The 17,280-nt window shown below is 35.7% G+C and overlaps 1 protein-coding gene across 6 annotated transcripts in view; it reads right to left on the reverse strand.

The window, feature by feature from the left end:
- Ubr3 (ubiquitin protein ligase E3 component n-recognin 3) overlaps positions 1-17,280 on the reverse strand; it is a 133,848-nt gene that overhangs the window by 28,402 nt on the left and 88,166 nt on the right. For 4 of the 6 annotated variants that reach the window (XM_075984944.1, XM_075984940.1, XM_075984942.1 and 1 more), the window contains 5 exons: positions 15,586-15,696; positions 12,903-13,115; positions 10,721-10,857; positions 4,163-4,248; positions 766-871 (listed from right to left, as the gene is read on the reverse strand). In XM_075984944.1, the coding sequence (XP_075841059.1) occupies positions 766-871; positions 4,163-4,248; positions 10,721-10,857; positions 12,903-13,115; positions 15,586-15,696 (653 nt within the window). The remainder of the gene's footprint in view (positions 1-765; positions 872-4,162; positions 4,249-10,720; positions 10,858-12,902; positions 13,116-15,585; positions 15,697-17,280) is intronic. The other 2 variants (XM_075984943.1, XM_075984941.1) reach the window with 1 other exon arrangement.

Consider the following 17,280-nt stretch of genomic DNA (forward strand, 5'->3'; position numbering starts at 1 on the left):
AGCTGGCAGAAATGGTGTGAAAACAACCCAGCAGTTGTGTTAAACCCCTGGGGACCCAGACCATGTTTTCTAAAGAGAATTACACAGAGAAATGGCAGGTTCCAGGAATAAAGTGTTCAAAATGAACATTACCAAAAAACAAAAGATATTACAAAAGACTATTAAAAACATGTCAAAAGTGAAACCGTCAACCTAGGAGTTTCTCTAAACGAGGGTAACAATGTGCACTGAAAAGAATGACTAAAATGAAATGCATTAAATTATAAAAATAACATAATATAAAACAAACAAGCAAGTGCAACTTACTGGTCATTAACAAGAAGAGCTGCCAGAGCACTAACTCATTACCCTCCAAACGTATAACCTGGGAAAGAATCAAGCAGTCTGCTGTCAAGCTGCCTTTCGGAGTCGGCAGATGGGCAGTGGTCAAGTCATCAGCTGAAACTAATGTGAGCCTTTACAAAGGCTGGACGGACCCACTGACCAAATTCTAACAGAAAATAGCAATCAACTTTCATGTACCTCTATTGGAATGTATCATTTGCTTAAAAACCAGCAGGATTCATCCTGAGATTGTCTCACTTAGTAGAAACTTTTGTGTAATTTTTACAGAAAGTATAATGGTGAGTATTTTTAAATTTTTATAATACACTTAATGTTTCATAAGGAAATGTATCCATATAGAACTTTAATACCATATTTAAATTTAATGACTATTTTTCTAAAAAGAATTTTAACTGATTTTAACCTTTCAATAATACTTACTGTGAATTCATATCTTCTATTAACTGGGTGAGTTTTTTCCAGGGATTATACTCAGAATCAATGGTATAAAGCCGCATGTGCAAGGCTAATACATGGAACAGCTGATCTGAATAAATTGGGGGGGAAAAAACTAATGAGAAAGTTGATACAATTCTTCCAGGACAAAATGTTCTCAAAGTTTTAGTTACTTTTTTTCTGGTCACTTTTAATAAAGAAATACAATCATTTTATTTTGTTCAGTCACTATATATAATTAATCAAGTTTACCCCGTATCTTGCTTAGGTTTTTATTGTTTTAACAAAGGACCATTACCAAAGCACCTTGAGGAAAAAAGTTTATTTCATCTTTCAATTCTCAGGTAACACTCCATCACTGAGAAAAGTCAAGCCATGAACCTGGAAGCAGGAATTGAAGCAGAAGCCAGGGAAGAGAAGCTTACTGGCTTGCCCTCTATGGCTTGTTTACCTGCTTTCCTATACCATCTAGGACCACCTCCCTCCAATGAGCTGGGCTACCAACATCATTGCTCAAGAAAATGCCCTACAGAACTACCTGCTGGCCAATCTTATGAAGGAATTTTCTCAATTAATATTCCCTCTTCCCAGATATGTCTAGGCTTACATCAAGTTGACAAAAAATAACTAGTACAACCAAGATCAGCCATTACAAGCTGCAACTACTTCATTCCCTTCTACGGTGCTCTAAACATAACTCCACACGATTTCTCATAGAATCCAGACTGTTCTTATGCTCAACCTTCTCTCAGAAGTCATCTGCTTTTCTCATCTGATTTTATGACCCAGTTATGCCTATTTGTCCTTCTTAGTATTATAGTCATTTTCTAACTGAAATATGCTGCCTTTAAGTCCCTACCTGGGTGTTATGAATAACAACATTCTTAGCAGTTCAGAGAAAAGTTCTTCTTTAGTGAAGTTGCTTGTTAGAAATAGCATACACAGATAGAAGCTATTTAGTGTAGATCATGAATTATATCTAAATTATTAGAACGTCCCGAATGAAGGTATCAGAACAAGAAGTTACCTTTTCTGACTAAAGCTTGGGCTAATTTTGTGATCTATTCTTGTTTATGGTGATGATGTGGTACAGGTCTTGAGCAACCAGGCAAGTGCTCTACCACTTGAGCTATACCCGTAATGTCAGTATTTAACCTCTATGAAATCACAGTAATCACACTAAGGTTGTAACCTGTGGCTTCTCACCTACAGTAATAAGCAGAAAGTCTCAGACCAAGATACAGAAGAGTGCTTATTTTCCTGCTGAGAGATAACCTACTCTCATGTGATGTTCCGATACTATTAACTACCCAGTGATAACTGCCAATGGCTTCAACAATTTCTACTTCTGGAAAGGAAAAAACCTTATAGCCTATAATGTCACCAGAATCTATAGAATTTCATATCTATTTTCAAATCATTTTAATAAAGAAGTAAAGAGAATAACATTAGTAACAACTTTCTCTTAATAAAAAGTTATGCATTATTTTTTTTATTTGCTTGGTCCTACAGCTACTGAAGGCATAGCGATACAAAGTTCTTCTTGCCTAATTTACAATGGACACTCTCTCATTTATCTTTCAAAGCCTTGGTGCAATGGCATGCCCAACAAAAGCTTCACCAGTTCCACCATAGAGAAATGATCCCCACACTTCAAATTCCTAGAACAGTCACAGGCAACAACCTGTCTTACAGTCAAGGACCAAGTGTTTGTTTCATCTGCTGGACACAGTGCCCTAAGGGTCTGTCTGGGGTCCCTGTTTGATGAGGAGGCCTCAGGGTCTGACTTAGGAATCGGGAACAACACTGCAGGAGCTGCTATGGACGTCTGCAGATGGAACTCTTCAGGGTCAGGGGGAAGCAACCAGAAAAGTGGTAAGAAACAGAACAACTGGAAGCCAAAGAAGAACTCAAAAAAATGCCACTAGAATTTCATTTACTCTTGTCAAGATTATGGATAAATTCACCAATTCTAAGTCTCTGAGTAAATGTTAATGTCTTTGAAGAAAAATGTGAAAACCCTAAAATTCCTTTACTGAAAACCTTCTAGAACAATTCTCTAGAATAGTGCCAAACTATTTACTTATGTAACTGTACTTTGAACTAACTCAAACATATTATAAACTATATTTTCTTCATCTCAACAATTGCCCATTTAAAACATATTACTACACTATAGAGTATACATAGGTTTTAAGTGTATACATTAGAGGTCACTAAACATGTAATAAAAAAAATGAACTCCCCAAATCTTTGATTCTAGAAATCAAGAGATAACCCAAAAATACCCAAAACAATTATAAACATTAAAAACTGTTAAATAACTTTATCAAAAGTTTATATTTATATTTTTATGGTGCAAAATTTGAGGTACTTTACTTTTAAATTCATCCTAATAGATAACTTTTCAAAATAATATATACATATATTATGTTTAAAAGCTGGTATGTATTGCTATTGGATATTATTTTTAGTATGTAACAAAATAAATTCACTTTCCAATATACAATGCATTTTAAACAAGTTTTATTCCCTATGCCAGCACCTTAGGTAACATTTCAACTCTAGCATTCTGGGGCTAATAATGGATATTGTGACATTAGGTAATACTGCTCCTAGTATTCATAAGCTCTCTAATCAATGAGCAAACATCATGAAAAGCCATGTTCTTGAAAAACCTAGTCTAGGTTGCAAATTACACTTCTCTTAAGCATATCTTTACAAATGGTGTTGAAGAATTATGTCTAGGGCTGGAGAGATGGCTCAGAGGTTAAGAGCACTGCCTGCTCTCCCAAAGGTCCTGAGTTCAATTCCCAGCAACCACATGGTGGCTCACAACCATCTGTTATAAGGTCTGGTGCCCTCTTCTGGCCTGCAGGCAGACACACAGACAGAATATTGTATACATAATAAATAAAATATTTAAAAAAAAAGAATTATATCTATAAGATAAAGCATACACATAAAAGAAATAGATATTATTTTAATACATGTTAGTTAATATAGAACAAAACGGAGCACATTATCTTCATTAATTAACAGCGACAATATAATAAACATAACTATCTTTATAAAACTATATTTTAATCAACTCAATGTAAAATTTTTCAAAAACTTAAATTTATTTTATTTCTTTGAATAATACATTTAAAAATATTTGAACTAATGTAAATCTACCCAATTAGACATTTATATTGCTGACCTATCATAATACAGATATCCATATTGTTCTTCTAAAGATAGCAGCATTTTAAACATTTGAAAACTAACATGAACAGAATTTGAAGAAAATCAACAATACTGAAAGACTACTTTCCCTATATAGGCTTCAAATCTGACATAAATAGAAATCTTCTCAAATTTAACACTGCTCAATACTTACTCAAACAAGATCTTTTACCAGCTGTGCTTGCACCGCCTGAGCAAAGGCTGCCTCCTCGATGAATCAATTCCAGTTCCAAATTGGTTCTGTAAGCAAAGCATTAAAACCCATCTCAGTCAAAGGCAAAAAGATTTTTCTGCTTTACTGACAGAGTTCAATCAAGCTAAACAATAAAATTCTTCAACTTTATTACTTGCAAAATCACAGCTTATAGAGTAATGGTTTTTTTCTTATATTTAGAAATTAAAAGTAACAATTTATCCATCTTTGTTTATACCTGTAAAAAAAATTATACATACAACTATGTGATTGCTGCAAAGTCTCAGCCCTTGGCAAATACTAAAAACTAGGCCTCATAACAAAAATCCTGCAATGTATTTCATAAGCCTATCTATAAATTACATGAAAAGTATGTACTTCAGCTGCCAGCGACCAGGTAGATAATTACTGTCATTAAAAGAAATACCATTTTTTTTCTATCAAAGAAATGGTTCTCATTCATTGGAAATTAGGTGGTATCTGGAAAACAGTATCATGAAACAAAACAAACATTGAAGCAACTATGATCAACACATAATTAATTAATCATGGTCTCTTTTATAAACTTCTACAATTATTAAAATGCATTATGCAACTATTGCTAGATAAAGATCAGTATTGCTCACAAACATCTGAAATTACAAAGTGTTCAACATTTATTAGCTTATGGAATAGCAACTATTAGTAAACTGGTGTTTTAAAAAGCAAACTTAAGCAGAACTGAAATATTTACTCACAAATAATAGCAGTAGAAGAATGATTTACCAAAATAAAAAAATTAAATTTTGAGTTATAACTTCAATTTGCTGCATTTCAATAGTACTTATCACCTTAAATATTTTTTTCCAACAAACAAAACTGAATTAACTAGTTTGTATCCAAAGTATGCTAATAAGACACCAAGCACCTCAACCCTGCCTTAAAGAGAAGCAAGGCTTCAAGCTTACTCTGCTGTGAATTTAAGAAAAACTACATCCTATTTTATTTATAAACAAAACATTTAAACTGGCTTTGGCTACATTTTAAAATGGTATTTTCATTTATAACTTATAAATGCAAACTTTAAAATATTAATATTCCTGAGTCAGTAAATTTGCCACCCATTTCTAAAGGATGGTTTAATCTTCTTGAGGTAGGGAAGATGCAATTTAACACTGATAATGTTCCTGCTCAGAGCTCCATCTGGTTGCTGCTGATAAGGGCATCTGTGTGACAAGGGAATTTTCCACCCTTCAGGCGATTTGCAATGCTCACTGAACTTCTAAAAACCTACCAGCAAGGAAGCAGGGACAAGGATTTCATATTAGTGGACAGAAAGCGAGCGCGGAGACCAGCATGTGTTCCTTCATCAAGGGAATATAAATGAGATCAATATATTTTGTTTTCACAAATCTTCTGTTGCCTAATCTGTAGAAAAAAATTAATGGCTATATTCTCTTATAAAAACTATGATTTCCTAGATAGTACTTTTTAAAGTGCCAACCAAACACAGCAACAAATCTTAACAAATGAATGTCAACTTTCATCTCACTATTTACAAAAATGTTCATTAAATTATAAAAACAATTCTGTTTATTGGATCACCATATATACTTTAGAAGGATAACAAATAAGTTATGTGAATTGTATTCTAAAAGAGATAAGCCTGTTAAGTCTGACTTTATTTTAAAATATGGCTGGAAGATCTCTTGTACATTTCTATTTCATCTTTTAAAACTGTCTATACAAAGGATTAATATATAATATCTAGAATTACAAAAAAATCAATGTCACAGGCCCTAACCACCACTATTTCCTTGCTTCATTTATACCGAAACTGGCCCTTTAAGACTCACTAGATTAAACCACTCAGGTGGCCATGTGCCCCTGTCTATTACACCTCACAGCTGAAAACCACTGCAATCTGGTTTTCTTTCCTGAATGGAAAATAAAAAAATAAATATAATTTGAGAATGAATTTTCTATGCTTTTTATTCTTGGAGAAAAATAAATTCTATCCTGAATTTTCTAGCACAAAACATATCCAAGTGAATTTGGCAGCAGAGAAAACCTCTCCATTCCAAAAAATGACAAGCCCGCTGAAAGCTCTCACCGGACCACTAGATACACCGTGCATTACAAAATCCCTTAACTGTGTATTAGCTCTTCTTATCCTTAATCAAAGTGTGTGCTCCTGTTATGTTCCCCTCTTACTGTTATTTTTAGAGCAATAATCTGAAAAACAGATGTACGCGTGCACACACACACACACACAAACACACACACACACAATCAAACCAAACTGGGACAATAGAGAGGGTAAAGATCTAAGGGCTTGACCCTGCCACTTTATTCTCTGAGCAAACTACTCAGTTTCTCAGCAGGGTTTGGAGGTTGGGAAGCATACTTTCATCCAAAGCATAGCCTACATTGAAGACACAGCTCTTCTAGGAAGCCTTTCTGAGACAGAAAATAAATTATTTCATATACTTTGTTTCGATTTGTTTATATTCCTTGTACTAGCTAGTCTTATGCCAGATTGACATACAAACTAGAATTATCTGAAAGTAGGAAAAACCAGTTTAGAAAATGTCTCTATAAAATCCAGCTGTAAGGCACTTTCTTAATTAGTCATTGATATAGGCAGGGCCCAGAGTCCCCCCTGGACTGGTTTCCTAGGTTCTATAAGAAAGCAAGCTGAGCAAGCCACAGGAAGCAAGCCAGTAAGAAGCACTCCCCATGGCCTCTGCATCAGTTCCTGCCTTCAGGTTCCTGACCTGCTTAAGTTCTTGTCTGTTAAAGTTCATTCCTTTGGTAATGAACACCAATGTAGAAGGGTAAGCTGAATATTCCTGATCTCACCACTTGCTTTTGGTTATGGGGTTTCATTGCAACAACAGAAACACTAAGACATTCTCTTTGGAAGTTCTCCAACATTCTGCCTATATAACATTTTTTTCTTATTTTATTCTGCTTTAGAACCTATTTTATTCTGTTTTATATGCAATGTTTCTTAGTGTTGGCTCTCCAACTAAATTGTAAATTCCTGAAGAATTTCATGTGACCATGTTTTAGTGTCTAAATCCTCAACAATACTTTTTACATGCTTTACGTAAAAAACAAAAACAAAAACCATGGTAAGACTGGGGAGACGGCTCAGGAGGTAAAATGAGGTCTAGAGTTAAGATCTCCTATACCTACATAAAGCCAGGAACATTTAGCAGACCACCAGAAAGCTCCAGGGCCAGTAAGACTGGCCTCCAAGGTGAAGAGTGGCTAAGAAGAAACTCCATACAGCTGCAGGGAAAGCATCCACACCTGCACACACACTTAACAACTTCTAGTTTCTGATTTATAGTTATCTCCTTTTGCTGACCCTTACAACCCTTAAATGCAAGTACAACTAAAGAAAAAATAGATTTTTTTTTCCCGAGGGGAAAAAAGAGACATGAAACAAAAGTAAACTCAAAGGTTCAGTTTGACACTGGATATGGTGGGTTTTGCCCACAATCCCAGCTACTCAAGAAGCTGAGATGGATTGCTTAATCTTAGAATCTGGAAATTAGCATGTATAGCACAGTCAGACTCTACTTACAAAAGACAAAAGGCCGATCACTTAGCACTTTAGAAAGTATTCCTCCTATTTCCAGCATAACTCCTTTCAGAGACCTAGACTTACAACACAGTATATGAAAACAAGTAGAATCACTCTACCGAACACCAGTCCACTCATGATGAAGACATCTGTTCATCCTCAACTCAGATGCTCCTACTTCTTTCTACCATTCCCATTTTTCTTACAATATAGACACCAAGAGCCATAGGCCAATACCTCTAAATTATTTGTGACTTAGATACAAAAGCCCCTAGGGAAAAATCAATTACTGAAAGCCATGTCTTTCTTAGTGTCAGTAAGAAAATAATGAATGACTATTGAAGGACACCTTCTTACCTATCATAATCTTTTCATAATCCATTTTTATGACTAATATTTGCAACAGAATGAAAATTTCAGAAACAAGTTGAAATTTGAATAAGGCAGCTATGGTTAATTTGAGAATTAATTTTCAAAAACACATTCCAACAATTTCTCCTCTGTTGCTTTCAGGAAAAATCTTCCAGAGAGTCCTCATAGAAATCAAACTAAAAACAAAGACATAGTGCCTTCTCCTTTAGGAGATTGAGTTCTGCAGCTACCTTAATGGGTACTCTCTTCCCAAATAGCAGAACTGTTATGCTTCCTAAAGAACAGACAAAATATTTATACAGCTAGAAATTCAACTAAGAAACTAGAATTGTGTTTTATTAAAATGCCAAATATCTTCAAGTTCTGAGAATCACAATTAATTCAAAAGTTAAGTAATCCAAAGTTTATTGCAACTTATTTCATAAATATTTAGTTTCAGAAATATTTTTCCTGAAAGGCAGGCTCTAAAATATTTAGCAGGATTAAAATATCTTAACAAAATAAGTTGCGTGTTAGACTAAGATAAAGGCCTAGTATCATATCTTGACATTACGGACTCAATACCATAAAAACCTTTGTCCTTCCATTTAGATTTTGATCTTGGTCACTTTGGCCTTCGCTTGTTCAACACTAACCGCAGTGAAGTACTGCAAGCTCATCATGAGAGTGGGATAGAGGAGCTGATCTGCTAACCACACAGTCACTGTCTCGCTACTTCAGATTATTATTGGGTTTCAGAGAAGGATGGGGATGGTACATGACTTTCCTCTCTCTACCTATACCTTTAGCATCTGATACTTGTCCTTGCTTGTCTATAAAAGTTATTATATTTTAAGACAAAAAAACAAGGATCTAAAATATCACCCAAATTATACTTTAATCAAATCTATAATACAGGAAAATTCCATTTTTGGAATTGCATTCCACTGCACAATTCAGCGTACAAAGAAAAACAATCAATCACTTGGATAAATTCCATGTATTGATCATTCCCATTCAATCAGAATCTCAGGATATTCCGATAATGCTAACTCTAGTGAAACTGAAGGCATAATATACAAGTGACATGAGAGACAGAGAGAGAGAGAATGTATGTGTGAGTATAATAGCTGACCTGCATTCAACTACAATGTTATTATATTTTATATAGAAGATAATCATTATCCTAGATCCTTAGTAAAGTTAAATATATAAAATCCATATTAAATTTAGTTTTATAAGTACATTTAGTTATAAGTATGCAATAACTGGTAACTCCAGAAACAAAATAATTACTGTATACCTCTCCACCACCACCATACACAAACACACAAAAAAAATCATTCTGGATAAACAACAGCCTAGAAACACACAGATTAGAAAGTCATTTCTAATCCAGCAGATCCTTCTGTATCAACCTGGGTCCAACATTTATATTTCCACACGGAAGAGCTCTTTAAGAGCTCTACCTTGCTTGCTATAAATCTTCTAAGTCTGGAACCATTTTTCCTGGGTTTAAAAGTTACATATACTCTTTCATTTACTGTTTTGTTGCACTGCTAGAGGCAAAGAGATTAGAAAACATAACACCCCCTATGAAAGCTGAACACAAGACAGGAAAAGAGATAACTATTGAAAAAACAAAACCACTGATTCTTGACTCAAATGATCTGAATTCCAGTCCTTTATACCCAGGAAGTTGTTAATGACTTTGAGTCACATCATCTCTCTAAATCTTATTGACTACAATACTATTTGAACAAAATAAGAAGTATGACCCAAAGCTACAGAGAAACCTTGCCTTGAAAAAAACAAAAAAAAGAAAGAAAGAAAGAAAGGAAGGAAGGAAGGAAGGAAGGAAGGAAGGAAGGAAGGAAGGAAGGAAGGAAGGAAGAAAATAAGAAGTATGACTACAAAGACATCCAAGGCTCTACAGTGTCAGCTTTGAAGAATGTGTTTGTAAGCGCCTAGCTGTATGTACTGCTTCCTTCCTACTTACTTCTTTTGTGTCTCTCCATTTTCACACATTTTCCAAAATTCCTGTTTCAATGTGTTCATTGGTGATGGTCCACCTACTCAGCAACTAGACTAATGCTTCCTGAGCCTTCCACCAAGCTCGGAACACCTGCCTTCCTGCGCTCTCCTCTCTCTATCTCTGGTTTTCTAAACCAGCTGTCATTTCCTAAAACACTGTGAGGGCCAATAAAGAAACAAGTTCTCTTGATGCTGTGTTTTCTGTAATGAAGGAACATAACATTAGGTTTTAGTTGTTGGCATCAGCACTTGACAGGACTTAATCACACATAAAATGTCATACTTTAAGGAACTTATCTATCCCAAGTAAGCATTATATCGTCCCCTTATGTTCCATAAAGTTCAACAGCATCCAAACTGTGCATCAAAGTAATTTTAAAAGTAACTTAAGGAAATAACCTCCTGGGAGGTTAAAAAATGAGCTATTCTTTTAACCAATATTAAAGATACATACCCCTACCTTAAGCAAATATAAATAGCAACAGATAAAACAAAGATCCACTGAACAATAAAGAAAAACTAATATTAAGGAAATACTAATAATTATTACACATACCTACCTAGCAACAGAGTACATAAAGAGAAAATCATTGTCTGGTGAGCCTGGGGTCTTGCTATAGTCTCTGTATTTCTTCTGAGTGGTATTTTTAATATCTTTCATTACAGATTCCATTTCTTTACTTAGGTTGGTTTCTGACTATAAAAAAGTGAACATACATGTAAAGTTTATATTCATTTTCTTTAATAAGAGCTTAAAACTGAAATATTTATCAAATGAACACATTAGAAAATTAACACAAGTCAAAAGAGATGTAACATGAACAACTTTGCACAATGTAGTATGCAAAGAAATAAATCATTTTTTAAAGATTTATTTATTCAATATATATAAAGAATTCTGCCTGCATGTACACCTGCAGGACAGAAGAGGGCACCAGGTCTCATTACAGATGGTTGGAAGCCACCATGTAGTTGCTGGGAATTGAACGCAGGACCTCTGGATGAATTGTCTTATAATTGTTTATTCAAATTCTGGATGGCAATTAATAATACTCAATTATGACTAAGCCAATTATAAATTATGAGTTAGGCACAAAAATTCTATTCTAATCTAATGAGTACATAATACTAAATAATATTTTAGAACCATTACAGGTTTACAAAAAGCCTAACTTTATTTAAGATTGGTTTTCAAAGAAATATATTATCAGTGTCCCTTACTTTCAGGCAAATTTTAAACACATAAATTTGCATGCAAGCACACACACACACACACACCCTCAAATTCCAACTTGAGAAAGTAAATGCCAAGAAATGAATATGAGTTGTTTAATACAAATTTTTGTTCCAAAAGCTAAGTGTCTTTAGGGGCTAGGAATTATAGCCCAGTGGCACAGCACCCGCCTAGAGCATAAGAGGCCTTAAGTTCAGTTCCCAGCACTATAAAACTACAGGGTGGCAGGCATCTGTCACTTCTGTAGAGACCATTAACAGAAATCTACAATACAGGTAAAACATTTTAAGAACTTAAATCACATAAATTCTGTTGGTGGAGATTACAAAACAGATTCATTTATGCCAAATTCACATTATAGTAGACTAATTTATAGTGAGTTGTTACATAGTATTTTCAGAGTAAATAAAGATGTGTGTAAATACATTCTTTTTATTGCATTATTTGGTGAGTGTACGCTTGTGTGCATCTGAGTGGGCTATGCAATATGGCACATAGGTAGCAGAGGCCAGAGGACAACTTGGGGTAGTCAGTTCTCCCCTTGCATATCTCGTAATGGTACAGAATGGGCCACAGATATACTATGATAGTCCCTTTGAAAGATAGTACCTACAGACACCAAAGCCATTTGGTTTATATAAATGCACTCTGATGTTCACACAATGGCAAAATTATCTACTGATACCATTTTCCAAATGTATCTATTGCTAAATAAGCAATATAACATATATACTTTTTGTTTTGCTTTGTTTTTAAATATTTCAACTTCTTTAAAAAGCCTAACCATTTAAGCTTGTGCTGGCTATTCTTATGTCAATTTGATACAAGCTAGAATCATCAGTGCAGAGGGAGACTCAGCTGAGAAAAGGCCTCCATAAGGTCAGGCTACAGGCAAGTCTATAAGGCATTTTATTAGTTATAGATGGAGGAAGGCCCAGCCTACTGTGGGTGAGACCATCCCTGGGCTAATGGTCCTGGGTTCTAAAAAAAGAGGCTGAGCAAGCCACTTAGCAGCACCACTCCATGGCCTGCCTCTACATCAGCTCCTGCCTCCAAGTTCTTTCCCTGTGTGAGTTCCTGTCCTGACTTCCTTCAGTGATGAACAGTGATGTGAAATCAAATCCTTTCCTCCCCAAGTTGCTTTTGGCCATGGTGTTTTGTTACAGCAATGACAACCCTAACTAGGACAAAGCTTAAGTTCACAATCTGGAAGATAGCCTTAATACATTAAATTATAATGATTTTGACTAAGGAAAAGTATAGGGTCTAATAATTAATTTCTAATATTTTCATTCTGTTTTTAATAAGCACAATCAAAAACCTCTAAAAATCAATTTCTAGTAAATCAATTTCTTTATACATTTCTACTAAATGTATAAAGGCCCAGGATAATTTAGGGAAAAAAGAAAAGAGTGTAGATATAGCAGGGAAAAAGTGGGGAGGGAAGGAGGGAGAGAACTGAAAAACAAACTAAGTTAATAAGTTAACCAGGATATTTTCTGCCTTACACTGATGCTTACTGGGAAAGCTCCCGGTCGTCCCTGCAGCTCCTCCACTTCCTTTATGAGATCTTGTGTGCTTTTGTTACTAGGACGTTGCCAAAGGTTACTTTCCACATTGCTTCCAGGATAACATGGAAGAACACTGTTAGCAAACTGTCTACAGAGGGGACATGTGAATTCTCCTTTGTCCACTGAGAAGCCCTGAAGAACCTGGTCATTCTGAAAGATGAAACAAACATGCAGATATCTGATGCACACATTTGCAGCAAACAAAAATTGCAATACCAGATTTTACAGTAAACTCACATACATATCAAAGGCATCTCTAAAATGTCACAAAGAAATAAAATCTCTGGTTTAGTTGTCAAAGGGTTTGGGGGGGTTTTTTTGGAGGGGGAATTGGTTTTTGAAACAGGGTTTTTCTGTATAATAACGCTGGTTGTACTGGAACTCACTCTGTAGACCAGGCTGAGGCTGGTCTCAATCTCACAGAGATCCACCTGCCTCTGTCTCCTGAGTGCTGGGCTGAAAGGTGTGTGCTGGCCTGAAGCACTTCTTATAATACAGCATTATACCAAATCACACACAAGACACTATCTTCTTTCCTAACCAAAACTGCACTTTTCCTCCATATACAAACCTTTAATATCTTTCTCTGAGGAAGTTACATAAAGTCTCAAGGATTTATATGGACCACAAAGCTCTTTACAATCAGATTTCTAATTAGTTCTTCAAATATACAGATATAGATATAATGACTCAAAAGTACCTTCATTCATAAAATGTTCTGGCACACTGCAAATGGTCACTAGGACCCTGTGTATACCTTACAACAGTTAGCACTCTTGTCCACCAACTGCACAAAAGACGGCTAATTTGACTGTCAACGTGACAGACCTAGAACTTCTGATGGAGTGTCTAGACTGAGTCAGCTGAGATGGAGAGCCTCACTCCACATGGGAGAAGCAGCACTAGGGTCCAGACCAGGGTTCTGGACTGAATAAAAAGAAGAAAACAAGCAGAGTAGTAGCATTCATCTCTTTGCTTTCTGACTGTGGGTCAATGTGAACAGTCTTTTATGCTCATGCCTCCATGTCTTCCCTGCCATGCTGGACTGTACTCTCAAACTGGGAGCCAAGAAATCCTTCCTTCCTTGCTTTCTTCCTTTGCTTCCTTCTATTGCTTGTCAGGTATATCATCACACAATGAGAAAAGTAACTAATAAACACCATGAATTCTTTGAAGAAAGATGTCTTATTTATTGTTCTATCCCCAGGATTCATCACAGAATCTACAATGCTCTAGAACCTAACAGTTCATAACAATGCATAATGTGTTTAAGAACCATTAGCTTCATTCTACCAAGAGGAAAACAAAAAAGTATTGATATATGTCACAACAGATTTACATTTTAGGAAGATAGTAAATAAATTAGAGTAAGGAAATTAGTATTGAAAACAATCACAAAAATCAAGTCAAAAGAGGACATATATGTGCCAGGTGGTGGTGGTGCACACCTTTAATCCCAGCACTTGGGAGGCAGAGACAGGTGGGTCTCTGTGAGTTTGAGGCCAGTCTGCAAGTTCCACAACAGCTAAGGCTATACAGAGAAACCCTGGGGAGTGGGGGAAGGCATACACAAAATATTAGTGGAAACAATGAAGGTAGAATTAATGCCAAGTGACACTCCAGAACATCCAATAGAATCCTGGCTAGTGACTGACCATGAGTGATGAGGAATAGGAAGGAGAAAAATGCTCCTGAATTAAGGATCTTTAAAAATATGAAATTTACTTTTATGGTAAGAAATATTTTTAAGAAGCTGAAAGACTAAAAAAGGCTTCAGTTGTGTGGAAGACCAAAGGAAGGATTCTGAATGAAGCAGACCTGAGTATCTTTATATACTGAGAAGAGACAGGAGAGACAACAAAGCAACATAATAAAAAAGATGTTATCTTCGATCATGGCTTCTGCAGTGCTGGAGACAAAGGCTCCTCGAGTACAGACAGCAGCAGGAGCACTACTCCAGAAGCAGAAAGGAAAGACATGCTGGCATACGCACTTGCAAGGAGATAAGGGTGTGATGAAGACACACTGAAATCTTGGTGGGATAAGCAGAAACAGAATCTAATGAGTGAAGTTCTTAGGATTTAGAAGTATCTGGATGTAGGAAGGCAAAGACCTGAAATAGCTGCTGAGGCAAACAGGAAAGAGACATGATGAAAGCAGAGAGATAAATGAATAAGTGCATTTATGGGCCATGAACATAATCTCAGTCGCTGACATAGGAAATCCTATGTTTAGACAATAGTTCACTTTGTCTTGTAATTTTCTACCATCTTCTGGCTCACTTCTATGTCAAATCAAAGGCAGCTGGTCAATGCTTGGGAATAAAGACAGACAAGGCTCAGTACAAGACAGTGAAGCTAATCAACTAGGAAATGTGCAAAGGTTAAAAGTGCTGATGGCAGGGAAAATAGGACAGGGTGATCACGTAAAAACATGATCCATACAGCACTTAGAGCAGCAATAGCCAAGACTAATGGGGAGTCGTGGGAGGTAACAGCTAATACATAAAAAACACGATCCCTCAGACTGGAGAGGGGAACTGGATGTGTATGGTATAAAAAAAAAATCAATGCCTGGAAAGAAAAGAGGTATCTTTAAATATTTTTTCTAATCAACTTACCCGTAATGATTCCATATAAGATTTATGACAATCTATGTGTAACGTGTGGCCACAAGTTTGTACATAAACACCTCCTTCCCAGCCAATTGATACTGCCAAAAGGCAAGAACTCTTCAAAGAGAAAAAAAGACAAAAGAATATTAACTTTAAAGAATTATTAACATAAAATTATGAACATACTAAAATACATCCAAGAAATCAATCATCCAACCAAACCTGCCATCTTTTTATGCATAGCCTAATGCACAGGTTGTAGTTTTATGACATAAATTAATAAATGACTAGACAGTCCTAAGGCAAGATCTCTAAAATTAGAATACTGTAAGTTTTAATTTCCAAATACCTATGCTTACAATAAAAGAGAATAAACATCATAAACAATATTTTTTCTATCTTATAACATATAGGCTCTCAATATTATAATTCAGGGGCTGGAAGAATGGCTCAGTCTGTAAAGTGCCTTCCATAAAAGGACTTGTTTGTTCGGTACCCATGTCAAAGGTAACAAGAAATTCTACCTCTGAACATAAAGTAGAGCGTGACTGAGGAAAGCACTCAACATAAACCTACAGACTGTGTGTACATATTCACACACGCACATACACACATTCATATACAAAAAAACTACAGTTGGGTATGAATTATATATACTGCTGTTGATCATTTTAGATGTTCTGTATGGCACTCACCTCTCCATTTCTGACATCAACTCAGTTTCTGTTTTGGAATGCAGACCTCCCTCTAACTTCCATAATGTCAATCTCTCTTAAGTTTCCCTCCCTGTTATACTTACTCTTCCTTTGTTTACCCACACCTTCAATGTATGTACTTCTCAAGGGAGTGCTATTCTCTTGCCATTAAAACTGTGCCATCTATAGAATTAGTTCATAATTTCACCTCTCCTATAATCCTGGGTGCCTTGCCGGATGGATGGATGGATGGATGAACGAACGGATAGAAGAGAGACACACAGAAAGACAAACAAAGATATAGATAGATAGGTAGACTCTATAACATGGGGTTTTGTCCTAAGCCAGAAACTAGAAATTTCTAGTTTAGTGTCCCTCAGTTAACATAAAATTACTATGTCAAAACTCTATTAACCTCCCCATTCTCTTCCTCCTGGCTTAAAACTGCACAAGTGCTTACTCACTGTCAAAACAATTAAGAGTCATTCTTTATCAACCCTTATTTACCTACACACCACACATTACCTCTATCACACATTACAAAGAAGCCAAAGACTTCAAAAAAATTAATGCTCCCACCATTTTTCCTTTTTCTGTCTCTCATTTTATCATTTGATCTGCCAACCAGCATTTTTTTTTCTGGACTAAGATTCATTCCTTTTTTGTTTTCATAATTGTTTTTAATTGAGCTATATATTTTTCTCTGCTCCCCTCCCTTCCTTTCCCCTCCCATTCTACTCTCCCATGCTCCCCATGCTCCCAATTTACTCAGGAGATTCCTTTTTTCTTCTACTTCCTATGTAGATTAACTAGATTCATGTATGTCTTTCTTATGGCCCTCATTGTTGTCTAGATTCTCTGGGATTGTGAATTGTAGGCTGGTTTTCTTTGCTTTATGTCTAAAAGTCACTTATGACTGAGTACATATGATATTGTCTTTCTGGGTCTGGGTTACCTCACTCAATATGATGTTTTCTAGATCCAACCATTTACCCACAAATCTCAA

The sequence above is a fragment of the Microtus pennsylvanicus genome, chromosome 9, assembly GCF_037038515.1.
Source record: "Microtus pennsylvanicus isolate mMicPen1 chromosome 9, mMicPen1.hap1, whole genome shotgun sequence".
In the NCBI taxonomy this organism is placed as follows: domain Eukaryota; kingdom Metazoa; phylum Chordata; class Mammalia; order Rodentia; family Cricetidae; genus Microtus; species Microtus pennsylvanicus.